At 39.8% G+C, this 24,226-nt stretch overlaps 2 protein-coding genes across 2 annotated transcripts in view; one reads left to right on the top strand and one right to left on the bottom strand.

The window, feature by feature from the left end:
• Window positions 1-8,089: 8,089 nt before the first annotated feature.
• On the bottom strand, window positions 8,090-11,346 carry PIGP (phosphatidylinositol glycan anchor biosynthesis class P). Its single transcript, XM_058018340.1, has 4 exons — window positions 11,069-11,346; window positions 9,815-9,887; window positions 9,246-9,364; window positions 8,090-8,339 (listed from the first exon to the last, which is right to left on the bottom strand). Exons 1-4 carry the CDS (start codon window positions 11,148-11,150, stop codon window positions 8,215-8,217), a joined length of 399 nt encoding a protein of 132 aa, XP_057874323.1. The 5' UTR covers window positions 11,151-11,346; the 3' UTR covers window positions 8,090-8,214.
• A 226-nt stretch (window positions 11,347-11,572) lies between these two features.
• TTC3 (tetratricopeptide repeat domain 3) overlaps window positions 11,573-24,226 on the top strand; it is an 87,431-nt gene continuing 74,777 nt past the window's right edge. The window contains exons 1-5 of the mRNA XM_058044983.1: window positions 11,573-11,661; window positions 12,789-12,877; window positions 16,322-16,367; window positions 19,204-19,336; window positions 23,692-23,776. Of these exons, the coding sequence (XP_057900966.1) occupies window positions 12,800-12,877; window positions 16,322-16,367; window positions 19,204-19,336; window positions 23,692-23,776 (342 nt within the window). The 5' untranslated portion in view covers window positions 11,573-11,661; window positions 12,789-12,799. The remainder of the gene's footprint in view (window positions 11,662-12,788; window positions 12,878-16,321; window positions 16,368-19,203; window positions 19,337-23,691; window positions 23,777-24,226) is intronic.

Genomic DNA, 24,226 nt, shown 5'->3' with positions numbered 1-24,226 from the left:
AACCATGCCAGTCAGCTGCTCTTTCAGAGGGTGGAAGGAAACCTTGGAACAAACAGGGAGGAATTTCAGCCTCAAAGTTCCCAGCTGCACTGAGTAACCTTGGAGTAGCTGAGCTCCTCTTCTTGACTTCTCAGGAATATTCTGAGGCTTTGCTGGGTTTTGGTTCCTTCTCTTTCTGCTCCTTAAAAGCTCTCCCAAGGATTTCCCTGGGAGGAGCTTTGCCTGCTCTGAGTGTCTGTGGTTTTTTTTTTGTTTAATATCAGATATTATTCACAACTATAAATGCTGTAGAGATGTCCAGGTTCCCCAAATATACCAAATTATGTTGGTGATAATTTATTAATTGGCCTTTATTCTTGCAAATGCACGATTGCCTTCGTGGGAAAACTGCATAAAAATCATTTCTCACGGAGATAAAAGCTCTTTTAATTAACACAAAGTAATTAGGGCTCTAATTACAGGGCTCATCAACTTCTACAGGGCTCATCTTTCTGTAGAAGTTGAATGTGTCAAAGTTATTCCCAGGTAATGCCAGAGATCTGAATCATTTCCCCAACTTCTTGGAAAACTTTTCTGATTCTGTGTTCAAATATCAAAATTAAGCATCCTACATTAAAATTCCTGCAAAAAGGAACCTGACTTCAGTTGAAGATTTCCACAAAAATGCCAATTCAAGTTGTGTGCTTTGCTTGATTAGTCCTATAACACAATATTCACTTTTTTCTACAAGTAATTTTATTTGATCACATTGCAGCTTTTGCAGCTTCATCACCAAAGCTGTATTTTCAATAATTCTGTAATAAATTTGGTCTTTCAGGGCTTTCCCAAGAGATCGAATTGAGAATAACTCTGCACCTTCTGGGGTGTTACATTCCAGCACTTCAGGCTCTGTCCTGCACTAATGTCCGTGCTGGCAGAGGAATAAATCCGTTTTCCTCACACCCAGATCTGATTGCACGATCACAGAGATCAATTCTCCAGTACAAACTTCCCTTTCAACTCCCAAGTTCAATCAGGACTGAACAAAACCCAGCTGCTGGAATTAGATATGTGGAGGTCAGGCTGCAATTTAGCAAGATATTTAATTACACTGCAGGTAATTAAATATTTTTTGCCATTTTTCCTCAGGACCTGTGCTGTTATTTAACAAATATTTTGAATTTTTAATATTGTTCACTGTATTCTTTGTTCCATTAATTGTACTGATTTTGGTACAGAAATGTTCAAAGGGATTGAGACTGTGCTCATTCATATTTTTTATTTGTAATAGGGCATTATTAATTTCTTTACAACTTCACAGATATCACAAGGTATTTAAACATGGCAGGGAGGAGATTTAGACTGCAGGCGCCCAATTCACACTAAATAATCTGTGCTCAGTAAATAAAATTATTTTTCTTTCTCTGGGAAGAAGGTTTAATGTGAATTTAGACTTTTTTTTAGGACAGGATGGGGATGAGTTCTCCCAGGACACGCAAAAAGTTCATTTACAGAGTTTATTTAATAAAGAGCAAATCTTAATTCTGCAACAATCCTGAGAATTCTGTAAATTCACATTCAGCAAAACAGTACCAGAAAGATAAATCGGATAAATATGTTCCATCCCATGGGATTTGCTAAAAACAAAAACCCCATTTCCCTGGGATTGGTGATCCTGGAGCAGCCTCCAAGGTGTGAGCCCGTCCTGCCGTGGAACTTGGCTCGGTTTGGAAAGCCAGGTGTGTGCAAAGGAAGGCAGGAGCCAGCCCTGAAATGGGAAATGCAAATCCCCCTCCCTCCAAATTGTTATCAATTTTACATTTAGGGGCTCTCAGGCAAAGATATGGCAGCAGGAAATAACAGTTCTGTATCAGGGAAGTGTCACTGTTATATTTTCTGAAAAATCCCTTGGCCAGGATTTCTTCTCCTGGGAAGCTGAGAAGCCTCAGAGAAAAAGGAAAACAATAATTATCTGATTGCTTCTCCTGTGTTTGCTGCTTTGGAATGTGGCTGGAGATTGTTTATCCAACAGGTGATTGTTTGATTGGTTTCATGTGAATTGGTTTGGCTTAATGACCAATCACAGCCCAGCTGTGTCAGGGCTCTGGAGAGAGTCACGAGTTTTTCATTATTATTGTTTTAGCCTTCTGTAAGTATCCTTTCAATATAATAATATAATATAATATAATATAATATAATATAATATAATATAATATAATATAATATAATATAATATAATATAATATAATATAATATAATATAATATAATATAATATAATATAATATAATATAATATAATATAATATAATATAATATCATATCATATCATATCATATCATATCATATAACATAACATAACATAACATAACATAATATAATATAATAATATTTTTAAATAATAAAATATATTTAAAATAATAAAAGATAAATAAGTTTAAGTAGTATTAAAAATATAATTAAAAAATATTTATTTTTATTTACTAATGCTCCAGCTCCCTCATTATTTAATGAGCAGCAAAAGCAAACAGAAGAGCACCCAGGATGATTTCAGTGCTCTGTGACGACCCAAAAATGCACTGAGGTCCCTTCCCAGCAGGTTAATCATTAAGAGAAGCTCCAAAATGACCTTGTGCAGCCCCTCTGGCATTCAGCTGCAGGGAAATTTCAGTTCCCACTTCTGAATTTTTACCTCAGTTCCCACCTCTGATTCTTTACCTCAGTTCCCACCTCTGATTTTTTACCTCACTTCCCACCTCTGATTTTTTACCTCAGTTCCCATTTCTGATTTTTTTACCTCAGTTCCCACTCCTGAATTTTTACCTCAGTTCCCATTTCTGATTTTTTACCTCAGTTCCCACCTCTGATTCTTTACCTCAGTTCCCACCTCTGATTTTTTACCTCAGTTCCCATTTCTGATTTTTTTACCTCAGTTCCCACCTCTGATTCTTTACCTCAGTTCCCACTTCTGATTTTTTACCTCAGTTCCCACCTCTGATTCTTTACCTCAGTTCCCACCTCTGATTTTTTACCTCAGTTCCCACTCCTGATTCTTTACCTCAGTTCTCACCTCTGATTTTTTACCTCAGTTCCCACTCCTGATTTTTTCCCTCACAGCAATCCCCCCCTGCGGTCAGAGTGACCTGAGCGCCGTCCATCACTGCCAGTGATAGTGGAAGCCTGGAAAAAGTTAAAGACAGAATCTAAAATGTTGGGCTTTGTGCTTTCCCAGATCAACTGCACCTGTGTAAGCAGTGTGATAAATTATAGAATTGTTAGATGTGATGATTGTTTAGTAATTAAATGTAATTATTATATAACCATAAGAAGAATAGTGAGAAACTGTGTTGGAAATTCAGAGAGGGGCTAAATTTATGTATACAATAGACCAATATAAGTTTAATAATTAACATGAAAGTTATGTAACGATAGAGTATAAAACATGATCATTTTGGATGTGTGGTGGGAGTCAGATTTGGGTTGAATATACCCCGATTCCCAGAAAAGCCAAGATTGAGCTGCACACCTGCAGGTTCTCCTCGAACAAACAATTCAGATTCCTCTTGTGTGAAAAATGAAAATTAAAGTTCATTTTCCTACAGCCCCCCCCATAACTGTGGGGCCTGCAGAGAAATGGAATTCGCCCCATCTTTGCCCAACGTTTACATCTTTAATTTGTGTTTTCAGCACTTCAAGGGCAGGGCTGGCAGCAAAGGGAATTCCCAGCTCAGGTCTCCGTGCCAAAAATCCTTCCCTGGGCAAGACCTGTGCATGCCCAGCTCCCCAAAATCCACATTTTAGCCCCAAAACCCCTCCAGTGCCCGGTTGGATTTTGCTCCCGAGCTGAAGGAAAGGTGGAACAGCAGTGACAGAAAAGCCAAGATTGAGCTGCACCCCTGCAGGTTCTCATTGAACAAACAATTCGAGGAATTGTTTGTTTGAAAATTGTAGGAAAAATGACATTGTGTGAAAAATGACAATTAAAGTTCATTTTCCTACAGCCCCCCCATAATTGTGGGGCCTGCAGAGAAATGGAATTTGCCCCATCTTTGCCCAAGGTTTACATCTTTAATTTGTGTTTTCTCAGGAGTTTTCCTCGATCCTGAAGGGATTTGGGCACTGAATTAATCCTCCCATCAGAGGGCCCCAAACGCGGCCCCACGTGGTGCCAGGTTGGAATTCCAGATGAAATTGTTCATTCAGGAAGCAAAAAAGGTGGAAAATGCACAGAAATAAAAGATTGCAGTCAATACCTCAATGGAATTCACCCCATCTTTGCCCAAGGTTTACATCTTTAATTTGTGTTTTCACTTCAAGGGCAGGGCTGGCAGCAAAGGGAATTCCCAGCTCAGGTCTCCATGCCAAAAATCCTTCCCTGGGCAAGACCTGTGCATGCCCAGCTCCCCAAAATCCACATTTTAGCCCCAAAACCCCACCAGTGCCCGGTTTGATTTTGCTCCCAAGTTGAAGGAAAGGTGGAACAGCACTGACAGAAAAGCCAAGATTGAGCTGCAGCCCTGCAGGTTCTCCTTGAACAAACAATTCAGATTCCTCGTATGAAAAATGACAATTAAAGTTCATTTTCCTGCAGCCCCCCCATAACTGTGGGGCCTGCAGAGAAATGGAATTCGCCCCATCTTTGCCCAAGGTTTGCATCTTTAATTTGTGTTTTCTCAGGAGTTTTCCTTGATGCTGAAGGGATTTGGGCACTGAATTAATCCTCCCATCAGAGGGCCCCGAACGCAGCCCCACGCGGTGCCAGGTTGGAATTCCAGATGAAATTGTTCATTGAGGAAGCAAAAATAAAAGATTGCAGTCAATACCTCAATGGAATTCGCCCCAGCTTTGCCCAACGTTTGCATCTTTAATTTGTGTTTTCAGCACTTCAAGGGCAGGGCTGGCAGCAAAGGGAATTCCCAGCTCAGGTCTCTGTGCCAAAAATCCTTCCCTGGGCAAGACCTGTGCATGCCCAGCTCCCCAAAATCCACATTTTAGCCCCAAAACCCCTCCAGTGCCCAGTTGGATTTTGCTCCCGAGTTGAAGGAAAGGTGGAACAGCAGTGACAGAAAAGCCAAGATTGAGCTGCGCCCCTGCAGGTTCTCCTCGAACAAACAATTCGAGGAATTGTTTGTTTGAAAATTGTAGGAAAAATGACATTGTATGAAAAATGAAAATTAAAGTTCATTTTCCTGCAGTCCCCTCCCATAACTGTGGGGCCTGCAGAGAAATGGAATTCGCCCCATCTTTGCCCAAGGTTTGCATCTTTAATTTGTGTTTTCTCAGGAGTTTTCCTCGATCCTGAAGGGATTTGGACACTGAATTAATCCTTCCATCAGAGGGCCACGGTGTCAGGTTGGAATTCCAGATGAAATTGTTCATTCAGGAAGCAAAAAAGGTGGAAAATGCACAGGAAATAAAAGATTGCAGTCAATACCTCAATGTGTGGAATGGATTAGAGGGGTGACAAAAGGGTAAACACATCCCTGGGGCTGCTGGCCATCAAATCGTCGTTTAATGGAAGTTAATTATTTAAAATTATTAAATGATTATTTAAAATTAATAAAAGGGCAGGATCGTGGCAGAGTTGGGAAACCACAAACAAAAACCTTAAAACTTCAATAATAACTTAAAACTGGTTATCAAATAATCATTTAATGGAAATGAAATCATTAATTAAAATTAATAAAAGGACAGGATCATGGCAGGATTTGACAAACAACAGCAAATAAAACCCCAAAACTTCATTAATAACTTAAAACTGGATATCAAATCATGATTTAATGGAAATTAAATCATTAATTAAAATTAATAAAAGGAGAGGATTGTGGCAGGGTTGGGAAACCACAGCAAACCAAACCCCAAAACTTCATTAATAACTTAAAACTGGATATCAAATCATGATTTAATGGAAGTTAAATCATGAATGAAAATTAATAAAAGGACAGGATTGTGGCAGGGCCAAGAAACAACAGCAAACCAAACCCCAAAACTTCATTAATAACTTAAAAATGGTTTTAAATAATGTTTTAATGGAAACTAAATCATTAATGAAAATTAAAATAAATAAAAGGACAGGATCATGGCAGGGTTGGGAAACAGCAACAAACCAAACCCCAAAACTTCATTACTAACTTAAAACTGGTTATCAAATCATGATTTAAAGAAATTAAATCATTAATTAAAATTAATAAAAGGGCAGGATCATGTCAGGGCTGGGAAACCACAGCAAACTAAACCCCAAAACTTCATTAAAAACTTAAAATTCCCACAGAAATCAATGCTGTTCTAATTTAGACACAAATTTTTATACAGCGCAAATACAGCTAAAATTCAGAATTTCCAGGTGAAATATTGAGAAGTTTTTTCCCTTCAATCAGGAGGGGTTTTGAATAATGAATAATGGAATAACGAACAAGGAGATTTTCCCTCCAAATCCAGGCAGAAAACCCAACCCACCACAGGTTTATGTTTACACCAAAGTGATTTTTACCGAGCTCCAGAGCAGCTGATGATTATTTTGACACATTTCTAAAGAGCTGACAAAAGATTTTCCAGGCAAATTCTCAAAAATTTATCCATCTTGTAATGAAATAATAACATTTTGAACTCAATTTTCTGCTGAAGGTGGTTCTAGGTTTAATAATTAATGAAGTTCTGGGTTTTAAAATAATAACTAAATAACATCGAGTCCTGGGGATTCCTGAATTTGTGGCACTTGGGAGAAAGGAAATAAACAGAAATAATCGAAATTCGCTGTTTATAAAACATCTGAGCCACTGAACCTTGGGTTTTACCAGCACGGACCTGTCAGTTCCCCTATTCCTGATATTCCCTTGAAGTTTGCTGTCAATATCTTCTTAAAAATAAGTTTTAAAAAAGTGATTTCAAGATTTATTTCAGGAAATCTTCTCTACCCACTTATATTATATTATATTATTATATTATATTATATTATATTATATTATATTATATTATATTATATTATATTATATTATATTATATTAATATATAATATTATTATGTTATATTACATTACATTATATTACATTATATTACTTTACATTATATTACATTACATTATATTATATTACATTACATTATATTGTTATATTATATTAATATATAATATTATTATATATATTACATTATATTACATTACATTACGTTACGTTATATTATATTATATTATACTATATTAATATATAATATTATTATGTTATATTGCATTACATTATATTACATTATATTACATTACATCATATTATATTCCATTACATTACATAATATTATATTAATATATAATTACACTATATTACATTATATTGTATTATATTATATTATATTATATTATATTATATTATATTAATATATAATATTATGTTATATTACATTATATTGTATTATATTACATTATATTATTTTACATTATATTACATTGCATTATATTACATTATATTACATTATATTACATTATATTACATTATATTACATTATATTATATTATATTATATTATATTATATTATATTATATTATATTATATTATATATTATTATATTATATTATATATTATTATATTATATTATATTATATTATATTATATTATATATTATTACATTATATTTTTGTTAACTCAATAAATCTGATATTTGGGGGTGGAGAATCAACAAATTTGGCTGAATAAAGAATTGTGTGAAGGCAAATTGAGCTTTTATCACCTCAGCCCAGGAGAAACCTCCCAGAACCACAGGAAAACGCCAGAGATGGAAAATCCAGCCACACTTTATTCACATTCACACAGCAAATGAAATATTTACAATGCAAACACTTCCAGTTAATAATTAAAAAAGATCCTTTTGTGGAAATAGATTTTAATAATACTAATACTACTACTACTACTAATAATAATAATATTAATAATAACAATAAATTAGAAATTCAGGGGGAAAAAGCTGAAAGAGTTTTTCTTTTTAGCTCGGAGTGGTTTTAATTAATAAAACTATCAATTTTATTAATCTTTTGTGGAAACAGAATATAATAATAATAATAATAATAATAATAATAATAACACTAATAATAAAACTAATAATAATAATAAAACTAATAATAATAATAATAGTAATAAATTAGAAATTCTGGCCAAAAAATGCTGGAAGAATTTTTCTTTTTAGCTTAGAGAGGTTTTAATTAATAAAACGATCAATTTTATTAATCTTTTGTGGGAACAGGATTTAACAGAACTATCTACTGGTGCCTTTCTCAGGCAGGAAGAACATCCTGTTGACTTCACTGATGGGAATGTCTCTCAGGGCTGGAATCGCCTCCTCCTGGAATTTCTTCTGCTGCTGCTTTTTGGCAAAGTTATCTGCAAGAGATAAGGAAGAGATAAGGGAACATTTCGTGGCTTCCAGGTCCTTTTTTTTCCCCCCCCAGAAAATGATGTCATTTTATAATGCAACACTACAAATTTAGCTGCTTGAAAGGATGAAAACCCCCCCAGGAGTTCCAAAAACATCAAATATTTGAGTTAAAAATAAAATATTTGGGTTAATTTTAAGCTTAAAGGCTTAAAAGTTGGGTTTTATTTAAAGGTTTAAAAGTTGGGGTTTATTTACAGGATTAAAAGCTGGATTTTATTTAAATGCTTAAAATTTTGGTTTTATTTAAAGGTTTACAAGTTGGGTTTTATTTAAAGGTTTAAAAGTTGGGTTTTATTTAGAGGCTTAAAATTTGGGTTTTATTTAAAGGACTAAAAGCTGGGTTTTATTTAAAGGTTTAATATTTGAGTTTTACTTAAAGGTTTAAAATTTGGGGTTTTATTTAAAGGCTTAAATTTTTGGTTTTATTTAAAGGTTTAAAAGTTGGGTTTTATTTAAAGGATTAAAAGCTGGGTTTTATTGAAAGGCTTAATATTAGGGTTTTACTTAAAGGAATAAAATTTGGGTTTTATTTAAATGGTAAAAATTTGGGTTTTATTTAAAGGCTTAAAATTTGGGTTTTACTTAAAGGCTTAATATTTGGGTTTTAATTAAAGGATTAAAAGCTGGGTTTTATTTAAATGCTTAAATTTTGGTTTTATTTAAAGGTTTAAAATTTGGGTTTTATTTAAAGGAATAAAATTTGGGTTTTATTTAAAGGCTTAAATTTGGGTTTTACTTAAATGCTTAATATTTGGGTTTTATTTAAAGGCTTAAAATTTGGATTTTATTCTCTACAGATTTCCAGAGTTCTGAGTGAAGAATTAAAACTTTTCAAAAAGCAATAAAATTACCTGTGATGGTGTGAGTGGAGCTGAGCGGAGCTGTGCTCATCATGTTAATCCCAAAAAGCAAAATGTACCCAAATCCCACAGCCACCAGGAGATAAACTGGCAGGGCAACTGCCCAGTACCTGTGAAAAAGGATTAAAATTTTACATTAATTGACATAATCTTAATAATAAATCAGTTTTAATGTTGGTATTTTATCTGTGATGGATATCTCCAAGAGGAAAAGGAACAGCACCTCTGATTATGGATCCTGACTGCACTGGAGCCAATGACAAACCATCAGATAAATTCCTTTAGAAATGTGTTTACTCTTTAATTTTTTAATAATTATGGGCTAAAGTTTAGTGTATTTCCAACAGCAAAATGTCAAATTAATCCTAAAACATCCCAAAAGTATTTATTTCATGGAAAAACAAAACATTTTCCACATAGTTACATTAAAAAATGCTTCAGCAATATTGCAGCCCTTTATCATGAGGGAAAGTGGATTTAATGTCAGGCTATTATTTAATAATAAAAGGTTTTTTATTTGAAAATAATTAAGATGAAGGAGTTTAATTGGCTGAACTTACTTTTGAGGCCAGTATGTCAGTCCCAGGGAGAAGAGCCAAGTCTCAGGAATGTAAGCCCAGATAAGGTACAAAACTGCACAATAAAATGGTGTTTTAATTTCCTAAATTTTGCTTTTGTTTAAACCAAAATCCCAAAAGATTGCAGGATTTGCCTCTCTGACAACAAATCCTGCCCAGTCCCGGGGATCAGTTTTATATTTAACATTTAATTTCTGATTTCCTCTGAGGGCAGACAAGAATTCATTCCAATTTAAAGTGCAGAACGATGAAGGAAAAAACCAACAAAGCCACCCCCAAACACCTCAATAAAAACGAGTCACAGGAGTCTGAACAGAGAAAATATTAAAGCAGAAAATGATCTGACAGAGGGCATTGACTGGGAACAGAACTGGGCGGAATTGCAGCGTGAGGATGGAGCTGTAATGAAGAATTACTGAAAATCCTTCCTGATCCTTGAGGGAGAGGAGCTGAGCCCAGCTCCCCTCATTTCTGAGGGTGCCCAAGCCCCTCGGCAGGATCCTGCTCTGAAGGATATTTGTAACCTTTTTTTGGGTTACAAAAGTGTTTTCTACCCTCCCAAACCTCGGATCCCCAGTGACATGAGGGACCCACCACACCAGCACAGAAAAGGTGATGGAACCCAAAATATTTTCCGCTGCTGTTGGCCGGATTGATTAATTTTTATTTTTTTTTTTCCAGTTTTTTGGTGGGGAGGGTAACACCAGCTCTGCTGGCAGGAAAGGCTGGCACAGCTGGCATTGTTCACCTGCACAGGAGAAGCTTTGGGCTGAGCTCAGGGTGGCCTTGCAGGGCCTGGAGGAGCCCCAGGAAAGCTGGAGAGAGACAATTGCCAGGGGATGCAGGGACAGCACACAGGGAATGGCTCCACACTGAAAAATTACAGGTTTAGGTGGGATTTTGGGGGAAATATCCTTCCCTGGGATGGAATTCCATCCCTGGCAGTGCCCAAGGCCAGGTTGGGCACTGGGGCTGGAGCAGCCCGGGACAGTGGGAGGTGTCCTTGCCCATGGGATGAGCTTTAAGGTCCCTCCCAACCCAAACCATTCCATGATTTCCCTTGAATTAAGCAGACAAAATTTTGCTGTTCCCTAAAGCATCGCCCGGACCATCCCAAAGTAACACCACAGCCATCCCCAATGTGAAAACGTGCGTGATTCGGGTCAAAACCGGAATAAAACGTGAGCGCAGCAAAGCAGCGCGGCGGGGTGACGGATCCGGCTGTGGGATACTCACTGAAGCCGAACCACGAGCCCAAAAAAAGCGCAAATCCGTAAATCGCCCTTTCCGGCAGCGGCGCCGGAGAGTTCTCAACCATGCCGGGCTCTTCCCTTCAACCTGGCGGGGAGGGCGGAGAAGGGACCAGAGGATGGACACAGGGATTTCCTGGGGAGCTCCTCGGGGGGGACCCGCGGCTGTGGGGGCCGCACCCCGGCTGTGGGGGCCGCACCCCGCCCTCACTCCCTGGGACAGCAGGAGGAGGAGGAGGAGGAGGAGCAGCAGGAGGAGGAGGAAGGAAGGAAGGAAGGAAGGAAGGAAGGGAGGGAGGGAGGGAGGGAGGGAGGGAGGGAGGAAGGCGCCCCCGTCCCCCGCTCCCGCCTCCGCGCCGCCCGCATCCGGCCACGCACGCAGGCGCGCAGCCCGCGGATTGGCCGCTGCCCGTGACGTCAGAGGGCGGGCGGCCAATGGGCGGTGCGTCCGGCGGGCGGGGCGCGCTGTGGCGGCGGGAGCGGCGGCGGCAGCGCCGGATCGGGATCGGAGCCGGAGCTGGAGCCGGGATTCGGATCGGGATCGGAGCCGGGATTCGGATCGGGATCGGAGCCGGAGCGGTGCGTGCGCGAAGCGGGGATGGGCACAGGGATGGAGGGAGGGATGGAGGGAGGGAGCGGTGGCTGCTCGGCCGCCTTCCCCCGCGCCTCCCCCGGCCCGGAGCCGCCGCTCGCTGCCCGGTGTGTGCCCGGCTCCGTGACGGGCGCTCCCGCGGCGGAGCGCGGTGCCGTGCGCCTCTCCGGGCTCTGGGTGTCGGTGCCGGCGGGACAAGGCACGTGAGCGGCCGGCCCGCGTTGTTCCGGGATCGGATGGCGCCGGAGGGGGAGCCCGGGAGCTGCCGGGACGGGGCGGGGTGTGCGGCCACCCGGGATGGAGCCGCGATCGCGGGGTGCAGCCGGGATTCACGGGACGGAGCCGCGATCACGGGGTGCCGCCGTGATTCACGGGGTGCCGCTGTGATTCCCGAGGGGTTCAGCCGCGATTCCCGGGGGTGCAGCCGGGGTTCAGCCGTGATTCACAGGGGTTTCAGCCGTGGTGATTCCCGGGGGTGTCGCTGTGATTCCCGGGGTGCGGCCCCGATTCCCGGGGTGCAGCCGTGATCGCCGGGGGGCAGCCACGATTCCCGGGATGGAGCAGTGATTCCCGGGGGTTCAGCCGTGGTGATTCCCGGGGGTTCAGCCGTGGTGATTCCCGGGGGTACAGCCGGGATGCAGCCGGGATTCCCGGGGTGCAGCCGGGATTCCCAAGGTGCAGCTGCAATTCCCGGGATGCAGCCGGGATTCCCTGGATGGAGCCGTGATCGCGGGCTGCCGCTGTGATTCCCGGGGCTTCAGCCGCGATTCCCGGGATGTAGCCGCGATTCCCGGGGGTGCAGCCGTGACTCCCGCGGGCCCAGCCACGATTCCCGGGGCGCAGCTTTAATTCCCGGGATACAGCCGTGATTCCCGGGCTGCTGCTCCCCAGCCCGGCAGGGGTAACGTGCCCCATCTCCCGTCCCGGTGCAGGTCACGGTCAGTCTCTGTCCCGGGCTTCCAGCCGGGCTCAGGCTGGCTGTGCTCGGCATTAAGCTCTGCCTAAGTGCTGCTCGGATTTCTCACGGCCAGCGCAGTGAGGTTTAGCAGTGAGATCCTTGAAGTGTTGACATCTCCCGGTGTTTCTGCTGTTTCTCACCCTCTGTTTCTCTCAGGGTGATGTGCCATGGCTGATCCTCTCTCCAAATCCGACCTCGTGGCAGCCTTGGCTCTCTTTGCTGGTGACCCAACCTACTTTCAGCTGGTAAGTGGGGTTGGAGCTCCATGGGAAGCTGTAACCCTGATTTTTGAAGTTTTTCTAAGCCTTCTGATGTTTACATTCTTGTAAGGAACTCTCTCACACACTTTATATAAATAACTCATTGTTTTGCATTCTTTTCCGGTGGAGGAGAGATTTGCTGGGCTGTTGATTTGTCCAGAGTCATTGGAGAGGTGGCACTGTCACCCCCCCAACCCACTGCCACTTTTGGAAATCTATAAATGTTGGAGCCAGAAATTAAAAAGTGCTTTTTTACCTTGAAAAGAGCAGTGTGTTATTTTGTTCCTATAGTGACAGGAAACTTGCAGGATGTTCCAGGGGGGGTTTTACCCAAATCTGGCCCTGGCACAGAGCAGGGGCTGCCCCTGGATCCCTGCAATGTCCCAGGCCAGGTTGGACATTGGGGTTGGAGCAGCCTGGCACAGTGGGACATGTCCCTGCCATGGGATTATATTTAAATTCCCTTCCAACCAAAATCATTCTGGGATTCTCTGATCAGATCCCCAGAGTCACTCCCAGTGCTGATGAACTCAAGCTGCTGTCTGGCCATGATTCCCTTACAAAAACCCCAAAACTGGGGCAGAGGCAGAGCCTGTGTCCCCTGCCAGCAGCAGGAGGACACTGCTGGGTGCAGCTCCTGTCACACAACCTGCCCAACCTGTTGGTCCTGTGGCCATTCCTGGGGAGCTGCAGCTCAGCCTGGCACTCAGTGCCTGTCCCTGCAGGGCATTCAGCTCTGGGGCACTGGGATTTCAGCTCTGGGGCACTGGGATTTCAGCTCTGGGGCACTGGGATTTCAGCTCTGGGGCATTGGGATTGAACCTCTGGGGCATTGGGATTTCAGGTCTGGGGCACTGGGATTGAACCTCTGGGGCATTGGGATTGAACCTCTGGGGCATTGGGATTTCAGGTCTGGGGCACTGGGATTTCAGCTCTGTACTCCTGGGATTTCAGCTCTGGGGCACTGGGATTTCAGCTCTGGGGCACTGGGATTTCAGCTCTAGCCCTGTGGGATTTCAGCTCTGGGGCATTGGGATTTCAGCTCTGAGTTCCTGGAATTTCAGCTCTGGGGCATTGGGATTTCAGCTCTGAGTTCCTGGAATTTCAGCTCTTGATTCCTGCAATTTAAACTCTTGGCCCCTGGGATTTCAGCTCTTGCCCTGTGGAATTTCAGCTTCTTGTGGAATTTCAGCTCTTACGGGATTTCAGCTGCTGTCCTATGGGGTTTCAGCTCTTGGTTCCTGAGATTTCAGCTCTTGCCCTGTGGATTTCAGCTCTTGGCCTGTGGGATTTCAGTTCTGGACTCTGGGATTTCAGCTCTGGCTTCCTGGGATTTCAGCTTTTGGTTTCTGCGATTTCAGCTCTTGTCCTGTGGGATTTCAGCTCTTGGCCCCTGGGATTTCCCCTTTGGGTTCCTGGGATTTGAACTGTTGTTTCCTGGGATTTCAGCTCTTGGCCCCTGGGATTTCACCTCTGGGGTTCTGGGATTTCAGTTCTGGGATTTGAGCTGTTGTTTCCTGGGATTTCAGCTCTTGGTTCCTGGGACTTCAGCTCTTGCCCCTGTGGAATTTCAGCTCTTGACCTGTGGAATTTCAGTTTCTTGTGGGATTTCAGCTCTTGCCCTGTGGGATTTCAGCTCTGGGTTCTGAGATTTCAGCTCTTGGCCTGTGGGATTTGAGCTTTTGGCCTGTAGGATTTCAGCTCTGAGTTCCTGGGATTTCAGTTTTTAGTTCCTGGGATTTCACCTTTGGATTCCTGGGATTTGAGCTGTGGGTTCCTGGGATTTCAGCTCTTGGCCTGTAGGATTTCAGCGCTGGGTTCCTGGGATTTCAGCTCTTGGCTCCTGTGGGATTTCCGCTCTTCCCTTGTGGGATTTCAGCACTTGGCTCCTGGGATTTCACCTCTGGGCCCTGGAATTTCAGCTCTTGGTTCCTGGGATTTCAGCTCTTGACCTATGGAATTTCAGCTCTTGGTTCCTGGGATTTCAGCTCTTGGACTTGTGGAATTTCATCTCTTGCCCTGTGGAATTCCAATTTCTTGTGGGATTTCAGCTCTTGGCCCCTGGGATTTGAGCTCTTGGCCTGTAGGATTTCTGCTCTGAGTTCCTGGGATTTCAGGTTTTGGTTCCTGGGATTTCAGGTCTGGGTTCCTAGGATTTGAGCCCTTGGCTCCTTTGGGATTTCAGCTCTTCCCTTGTGGGATTTCAGCTCTGGCTTCCTGGGATTTCAGCTCTCGGGCTTGTGGGATTTCACCAATTGGTTCCTGAGGGATTTCAGCTCTTCCCTTGTGGGATTTCAGCTCTTCCCTTGTGGGATTTCAGCACTTGGCTCCTGGCATTTCAGCCCTGGTTTCCTGGGATTTCAGCCCTTGGCTCCTGTGGGATTTCCGCTCTTCCCTTGTGGGATTTCAGCTTTTGGCCCCTGGGATTTCAGCTTTTGGCCCGTGGTTCAGCTCTTGACCTGTGGAATTTCAGCTTCTTGTGGGATTTCAGCTCTTGGTTCCTGGGATTTCAGCTCTTGGCCTGTGGATTTCAACTTTTATTTCCTGGCATTTCAGCTCTTTTAATTATTATTATTTGTCTCCTTCCTCCTCTGAGGGGTGTGATGTGAGTTTTTAATGCCTGTGATTCCATTCAGGATTCATTTCTACCACTGAAGGACTTTGTGGGTGTTTGCTGCTGCCAAAACAAAACTCTTTAAGAGCTCTCAGTTGTCTTTCAGGATGAGCTGATTTTTAATCACAGTTGATTTTTTCCCTCCTCTTTGTTGTTGTGTGTCCTGGCCTGTTAAATCCATGAATTTGATAATTTCTGCATTTCTGTGAAATGATAATGCAGCATTTCCCGTGATACAGAGTGTTCATTAAATCACTCATTTATGATGTTTGATTAAATTACAGAGTTTGTAGGGATCTATAAATCAGAATAAATCATTTCTTCAGCCTCAGGTGCTCAGATGGGGTTTAAACCCCTTAAAAGTAACATGAAAAACGAAATCAACTCCCTTTATTTTGCTATAATGTGTATTTTATTTAAATACACATTCACTGTCAAAATGCAATTATTATTTTTGATTTTTTTTTTCTAAACCTGTGTCACCTCCTTAAAACTTTGAGTTTAGTCAGGTCCTCTTGAACATGATTTTGCTGCCTGATTTTTCGAATCATGAATTCCTAGAATCCTCTCCTAGTGTGATTGAAAATATTGTTTTAATTGTGTAAAACTTTTCCTGTCCATTCATTAACCTGTGGCCATTTTTTTAATGGGAATGCAGGTAAATATTCTTTTTTTTTCCTCCAAACAAAATTCTTTCTTTGTTCCTGGCGTGGCTTTCTGTGTTTGCTATTGGCTGTATTGGCTGTGCAATGTAATAAATGGTAAATATATAAATATATTACATATAAATATGTCAATAATGTGTTTATCTTTAGGATCATGGAACCTTTGGACAGACAGTGCCGTGTAAACCTAAAACAGGTATGGAAACAAAACCAATATTCTTCATTTCTTGGATCTTTGGATTGCTATTTAATTTTATTTTTCCTTATTTTACCTGAAAATTGGTTCATTATTATTGTTTAGCAGAAACATTGTTATATTCTGTTACCTTGGAACAATTCTCACCTGTTTCTCCCAATATAAATGAAATATTCAGGAATATTTACATAAATGCAGGCAATGAATGCTGTGAGGGTGGAAATTCAAGGCTGGTGGTTTTACCTGTGTAGGTCTAAAAACAATTTCCATTTTTTGGTTTTTTTTGCAGTAATAATTAACCAAAAATTCCCAGTTGTAGAAAAACAGATGGCTCAAATTCAAAATTACATTTTCTGCACCAACCCCTGATTTGTGGGAATAAGCAGATAAACAGCTGTGGAAAGGGAATTTTTTGTGTGTTTTTTTTGTGGGGCTTTTTGTGTATTTTTTGTGGGTGTTTTTTTTGTTTTTTTTTGGTGTGGGGTTTTTTTTTGCGTGGTTTTTTGGTGTCTTTTCTTTCTCGTAATTTTTTTCGTAATTTTTTTTGCGTAAATTTTTTGCGTAATTTTTTTGCGCAATTTTTTTTTTGTGTAATTTTTCTGTGTATTTTTTGTGTGGGTTTTTCCCTGCCTTTTCCCTGCCATGCCTTTTCCCTGCCTTGCCTTTCCCCCTTGCCTTTTTCTCACCTTTTCCCCATTTTTTCCCCATCTTTTTCCCATCTTTTCCTGGTCTCTTTCCCCAACTCTTCCCTGTCTCTTCCCCTGCCTTTTTCCCTCTCTTTTTCTCCATCTTTTTCCCTGTTTTTTTCCCCTGCCTTTTCCCCTCTCTTGTATTTTCCCTGTCTTCTTCCCTTTTCCCCTGTTTTTTCTCATCTTTTTCCTGTCTTTTCTCCTGTCTTCTTTGTTTTTTCCTTTTTTCCCTGCCTTTTCCCCTGTCTTCTCTTTTCCCCTCTCTTTTCCCCTCTCTTTTCCCCTCTCTTTTCCCCTCTCTTTCCCCTCTCTTTTTCCCTCTCTTTTTCCCTCTCTTTTTCCCTCTCTTTTTCCCTCTCTTTTTCCCTCTCTTTTCCCCTCTCTTTTCCCTCTCTTTTCCCTCTCTTTTCCCTCTCTTTTCCCTTTTCCCCTCTATTTCCTCTCTTTTTTTTCCCTCTCTTTTCCCCTCTCTTTTCCCCTCTCTTTTCCCTCTCTTTTTCCCTCTTTTTCCCTCTTTTTTCCTCTCTTTTTCCTCTCTTTTTCCTCTCTTTTTCCTCTCTTTTTCCTCTCTTTTTCCTCTCTTTTCCCCCCTCTTTTCCCCCCTCTTTTCCCCCCTCTTTTTCCCTCTCTTTTTCCCCCTCTTTTTCCCTCTCTTTTTCCCCTCTCTTTTTTCCCTCTCTCTTTTTCCCTCTCTCTTTTTCCCTCTCTCTTTTTCCCTCCTTTTTTCCCTCCTTTTTTTCCCTCCTTTTTTTCCCTCCTTTTTTTCCCTCCTTTTTTTCCCTCCTTTTCCCCTCTCTTTTCCCCTCTCTTCCCCCCATTTTTTCCCCATTTTTTTCCTCTTTTTTCCCCATTTTTCCCATTTTTCCCTGCCTTTTCCCCACTCTCAGGTGAGGCCGCTCTGCTCTGACCCCACCTGAAGCCGCCCCAACAAAATTCTCATTTCCTCCGGAGGATTTGAACCCTCATCAATGCCCCCATTTCATTTTTAATTTTTAATTAAAGTCTTTAATTTTAATTGAATGTTATCATCCCTGCCTGTTCCATCCAGATTCTGGGAGTTGCAGGATGCAGCTTTGAGGACAAATTCACAAACCCTGCTGGTTTTGTGCCCTCTTGCCCTTAATTCAATTATTCATTTCTCCATTTTTATCTTCATTTTTCCATTTTTTATCCTCATTTATCCACTTTTATCCTAATTTATCCATTTTTCTCTTAATTTATCAATTTTTTATCGTCATTTCTCCATTTTAATCTTCATTTATCCATTTTTATCTTAATTTCTCCACTTTTACCCTCATTTCTCCATTTTTATCTTCATTTTTCCATTTTTATCTTCATTTATTCACTTTTATCTTAATTTATCCATTTTTCTCTTCATTTATCCATTTTTATCTTCATTTATCCATTTTTATCTTCATTTTTCCATTTTTATCTTCGTTTCTCCATTTTTCTCTTAATTTATCCATTTTTTATTTTCATTTGTCCATTTTTATTTTCATTTTAGTCCTTATTGGGACTTTGGAGCTCTGGAAATAATGATTTATTTTAATATTTTTGGTACTTTGGAATGCCTGAATTAATCCTTTATTTTAATATTTATTGGCACTTTGGAATGCCTGAAATAAAGATTGATTTTAATATTTATTGGTACTTTATAATGCCTGAAATAATGATTTATTTTAATACTTATTGGTATTTATGTACCAATAAATTTAATTTTATTAAATATATTTTAAAAATTATTTTATTTATTTATTTATTTATTATAATATTTATTGGTATTTATTTGGTACGTATAATGCCTGAAATGAAGATTGATTTTTGTGTTTTTGGCACTTTGGAATGCCTGAAATAACGATTTATTTTAATATTTATTGGTCCTTTATAATGCCTGAAATAAAGATTTATTTTAATGTTTATTGGTACTTTATAATGCCTGATATAAAGATTTATTTTAATATTTATTGGCACTTTGGAATGCCTGAATTAATCCTTTATTTTATTTATTGGTATTTATATACCAATATATTAATTTTATTAAATATATTTTTTAATTCTTTTATTTATTTATTTATTATAATATTTATTGGTATTTATTTGGCACTTTGCAATGCTGAGCCCTACAATTCCCATTTTTGCCCCTGCAGGAGTGGATCCCTGTGAGGTTTGGTGCTCGCTGCCCGTGGAGAAATTGAGGGAAATTTGCAACGTGATCAAAATCCGGATTTTCTGGTGTGCCCTGTTCACCAGGGAGAGCACGTCCTTCGTGGACACCTTCTGGTGAGTGTCCTCGTTTTCCAGGGCAATTCCTCCAAATATTCCCAATTTCCAGGGCAATTCCTCCAAATATTCCCATTTTCCAGGGCAATTCCTCCAAATATTCCCAATTTCCAAGGACATTTTCCTCCAAATATTCCCAATTTCCAGGGGAAATTCCTTCAAATATTCCCATTTTCCAGGGCATTTCCTCCAAATATTCCCAATTTCCAAAAGAATTTCCCTCCAAATATTCCCAATTTCCAGGGCAATTCCTCCAAATATTCCCATTTTCCAGGGCAATTCCTCCAAATATTCCCATTTTCCAGGGCAATTCCTCCAAATATTCCCATTTTCCAGGGGAAATTCCTTCCAAATATTCCCATTTTCCAGGGGAAATTTCTCCAAATATTCCCAATTTCCAAAACAATTTCCCTCCAAATATTCCCATTTTCCAGGGCAATTCCTCCAAATATTCCCATTTTCCAGGGGAATTTCCTCCAAATATTCCCAATTTCCAAAAGAATTTCCCTCCAAATATTCCCATTTTCCAGGGGCATTCCTCCAAATATTCCCAATTTCCAAAAGAATTTCCCTCCAAATATTCCCAATTTCCAAAAGAATTTCCCTCCAAATATTCCCATTTTCCAGGGCAATTCCTCCAAATATTCCCAATTTCCAGGGGAATTCCTCCAAATATTCCCATTTTCCAGGGGAATTCCTCCAAATATTCCCAATTTCCAAGGACATTTTCCTCCAAATATTCCCATTGTCCAAGGGAAATTCCTCCAAATCTTCCCATTTTCCAAGGGAAATTCCTCCAAATCTTCCCATTTTCCAAGGGAATTTCCTCCAAATATTCCCATTTTCCAAGTGAATTTCCCTCCAAATATTCCCATTTTCCAGGGGAATTCCTCCAAATATTCCCATTTTCCAGGGGAATTCCTCCAAATATTCCCGTTTTCCAAGGGAAATTCCTCCAAATATTCCCAATTTCCAAGAGAATTTCCTCCAAATATTCCCCATTTTCCAAAAGAATTTCCCTCCAAATATTCCCATTTTCCCGGGGAAATTCCTTCCAAGTATTCCCATTTTCCAAGGGCAATTCCTCCAAGTATTCCCATTTTCCAGGGGAATTCCTCCAAATATTCCCAATTTCCAGGGGAATTCCTCCAAATATTCCCAATTTCCAAGGGCATTTCCCTCCAATTTCTCCCACTTTTCCCAAAGAATTTCCCTCCAAATATTCCCATTTTCCAAGGGAGTTTCCCTCCAAGCCCTCCCACTTTTCCAAGGGAATTTCCATTCAAATATTCCCATTTTCCTAAGGGAATTTCCCTCCAATTTCTCCCACTTTTCCAAGGGCATTTCCCTCCAAATATTCCCATTTTCCAGGGGAATTCCTCCAAATATTCCCATTTTCCAAGGGAATTTCCCCTCCAAATATTCCCAATTTCCAGTGGAAATTCCTTCAAATATTCCCAATTTCCAAAACAATTTCCCTCCAAATATTCCCAATTTCCAGGGGTATTTCCCTCCAAATATTCCCATTTTCCAAAGGAAATTCCTCCAAATATTCCCATTTTCCAGGGCAATTCCTCCAAATATTCCCAATTTCCAGGGGAAATTCCTCCAAATATTCCCAATTTCCAGGGCAATTCCTCCAAATATTCCCATTTTCCAGGGGAATTCCTCCAAATATTCCCATTTTCCAAAGGAAATTCCTCCAAATATTCCCATTTTCCAGGGGAAATTCTCCAAATATTCCCAATTTCCAGGGGAAATTCCTCCAAATATTCCCATTTTCCAAGGGCATTTCCCTCCAAATCTTCCCACTTTTCCAAAAGAATTTCCCTCCAAATATTCCCATTTTCCAAAAGAATTTCCCTCAAATTTCTCCCACTTTTCCAAAGTAATTTCCCTCCAAATATTCCCATTTTCCAAAAGAGTTTCCCTCCAAATATTCCCATTTTCCAAGGGAATTTCCTTTCAAATACTCCCACCTTTCCAAGGGAATTTCCCTCCAAAACCTCCCACTTTTCCAAAAGAATTTCCCTCCAATTTCTCCCACTTTTCCTAAGGAATTTCCTTTCAAATGTTCCCACTTTTCCAAGGGCAATTCCTCCAAATCCTCCCACTTTTCCAAGGGAATTTTCTTCCAAATATTCCCATTTCCCAAGGGCTTTTCCCTCCAAATATTCCCATTTTCCAAGGGAATTTCCTTTCAAATCCTCCCACTTTCCCATTGTTCCTGTGAGAATCCCACGGGTGCCTCCAGTCTGGCTCCAGCTGCTGCAGAAATGCCGGACTCGCTTGAGGTCAGAAGTTCTTGAATCCACAGGAAAAAAATTTAAAAATTAAGATTGATTTTATGGGGTTTGGAATCTCTGGGATTTTGGAGTTTGGGATCTTTGGAGTTTGGGATCTTTGGGAATCTGAAGTTTGGAATCTTTGGGAATTTGCAATCTTTTGGAGTTTGGAATCCTTGGGGATTTTGGAGTTGGGAATCTTTGGGATTTTGGAGTTTGGAATCTTGGGGAATCTGAAATTTGAAATCTTTGGGACCTTTGGCAGTTCGGGATCTTGGGGATTTTGGATTTGATGTTTGGGATTTTGGAATCTTTGGAATCTTTGGGGATCTGGAATTTGGAATCCGTGACGATTCTGGAGTTTTAGAATCTTTGAATTCTTTTGGAGTTTGGGATCTTGGGGATTCTGGAGTTTGGAACCTTTGGGATTTTTGGATTTTGGAACCTTTAGGATTCTGGAGTTTGGGATCTTTGGGAATCTGGAGTTTGGAATTTTTGTGGATTTTGGAGTTTGGAAACTTTGGGGATTTTGGAGTTTTGAATCTTTGGGATTTTGGAGTTTGGAAACTTTGTGATTCTGGGAATCTTTGGAGATTTTGGAGTTTAGAATCTTGGGGAATCTGAAATTCGAAATCTTTGGGATTCTGGAGTTTGGGACCTTTGGGAGTTTGGATTTTGGAATCTTTGGGATTTTGGAACCTTTGGGGATCTGGAATTTAGAATCTTTGGGGATTCTGGAGTTTTGGAATCTTTGGGATTTTTGAGTTTGGAATTTTGGGGATTTTGGAATATTTGGAATCTTTGGGGATCTGGAATTTGAAATCTTTGGGATTCTGGAGTTTGGGACCTTTGGGAGTTTGGATTTTGGAATCTTTGGGATTTTGGGATCTTTAGGGACCTGGAATTTGGAATCTTTGGTGATTACGGGAATTTGTAATCTTTGGGATTCTGGATTTTGGAATCTTTGGGATTTTTGAGTTTGTAATCTTTGGGATTCTGGATTTTGGAATCTTTGGGGATCTGGAATTTGGAATCTTGGGGATTTTGGAGTTTGGAATCTTTGGGATTTTCAAGTTTGGAATTTTTGGGATTCTGGATTTTGGAATCTTTGGGAATCTGGGAATCTTTGAATTCTTTTGTAGTTTGGGATCTTGGGGATTCTGGAGTTTGGAACCTTTGGGATTTTTGGATTTTGGAACCTTTAGGATTCTGGAGTTTGGGATCTTTGGGAATCTGGAGTTTGAAATCTTTGTGGATTTTGGAGTTTGGAACCTTTGGGGAGTTTGAAATCTCTGGGATTTTGGAGTTTTGGAATCTTGGGGACTTTGGAGTTTGGAACCTTTGGGATTTTGGAGTCTTTGGGATTTTGGAGTTTTGGAGTCTTTGGGATTTTGGAGTTTTGGAACCCTTGGGAATCTGAAGTTTGGAATATTTGGGATTCTGGGGAGCTGAACTCTGGGGGTGTTTCGGTGTTTTTGTAGGTGCTGACATTTCAAAAGCAGCAAAACCTTTCCAGCTCTTCTTTTAATTATTATTATTGTTCTCCTTCCTCCTCTGAAGGGCTGGATGTGAATTTTTAAATTCCAATCCCTCTAAATATTCATAATTCAGACCCTGTGACAGCTTGGTGTTTGTCTAAATAACAATTCCTTCTGTTAAATTAAAATTCCTTCTGTTAAATAACAATTCCTTCTGTTAAATAAAAATTCCTTCTGTTAAATTAAAATTCCTTCTGTTAAATAACAATTCCTTCTATTAAATAATAATTCCTTCTATTAAATAACAATTCCTTCTATTAAATAACAATTCCTTCTATTAAATAACAATTTCTTCTATTAAATAACAATTCCTTCTGTTAAATTGAAATTCCTTCTGTTAAATAATAATTCCTTTTGTAAAATAATAATTTCTTTTTTGTAAAATAACAATTCCTTCTGTTAAATAATAATTCCTTTTGTAAAATAATAATTTCTTTTGTAAAATAATAATTCCTTCTGTTGAATAATAATTTCTTTTGTAAAATAATAATTTCTTTTTTGTAAAATAACAATTCCTTTTGTTTCCCACCAGTTTGATGTTCCTGGACTGGGACATGAAGAAAGTTTATGAGTTCAATGTCATGGAGGACCTTGCTGATTTAATTAAAAAAGTTGTTGTAAGTCTTGAATTTTAAATTTCTAAATTTTTAAATATTTGTTAATTAAATCTGACCCTTAAGCATCATCTAATCCTGAATTAGACATTTTCCTTTTGCTGAAGTGAAGGCATAATTATCAATTCATTATTTGATAATTAAGAAATTATTAATTAAGAATTTTTTTAAAGAATATTAATTAATTAAGAAATTAAGAAATAATTAAAAAAAAAGAAATTTATTCCAGGTGGGATCATTTAGGGAATATTTGCAGTCAGAAATAAAGTTGGTGCATGAAAGATTTGAATAATTTCTTTTTCCCTTATTTTCAAAAAATGAAAATTTGAAATTTGTCTTTGCTGACTTGGAATGGCGGAGAGGAGGATGTGAGGATTTGTTCCATTTGTTGCGGGCTTTATTTTAAATTTAGGGGATAAAACATTTCTTCGTTTCTTGAAACTGTGTGTCCAA

The sequence above is a fragment of the Melospiza georgiana genome, chromosome 2, assembly GCF_028018845.1.
Source record: "Melospiza georgiana isolate bMelGeo1 chromosome 2, bMelGeo1.pri, whole genome shotgun sequence".
Classification (NCBI taxonomy): Eukaryota; Metazoa; Chordata; class Aves; order Passeriformes; family Passerellidae; genus Melospiza; species Melospiza georgiana.
Note: the sequence above shows the minus strand (reverse complement) of the source record. Positions and strands in the feature narration are given on the sequence as shown.

Coding starts and splice junctions, on each gene's coding strand:
- PIGP (XM_058018340.1), bottom strand. CDS start 11,150: ATGGTTGAGAACTCTCCGGCGCCGCTGCCGGAAAGGGCGATTTACGGA. Junction 9,365..9,814: donor CTGACATACTGGCCTCAAAA/GTAAGTTCAGCC, acceptor CCTTTTTCACAG/GTACTGGGCAGTTGCCCTGC. Junction 8,340..9,245: donor CTCCACTCACACCATCACAG/GTAATTTTATTG, acceptor TATCTCTTGCAG/ATAACTTTGCCAAAAAGCAG.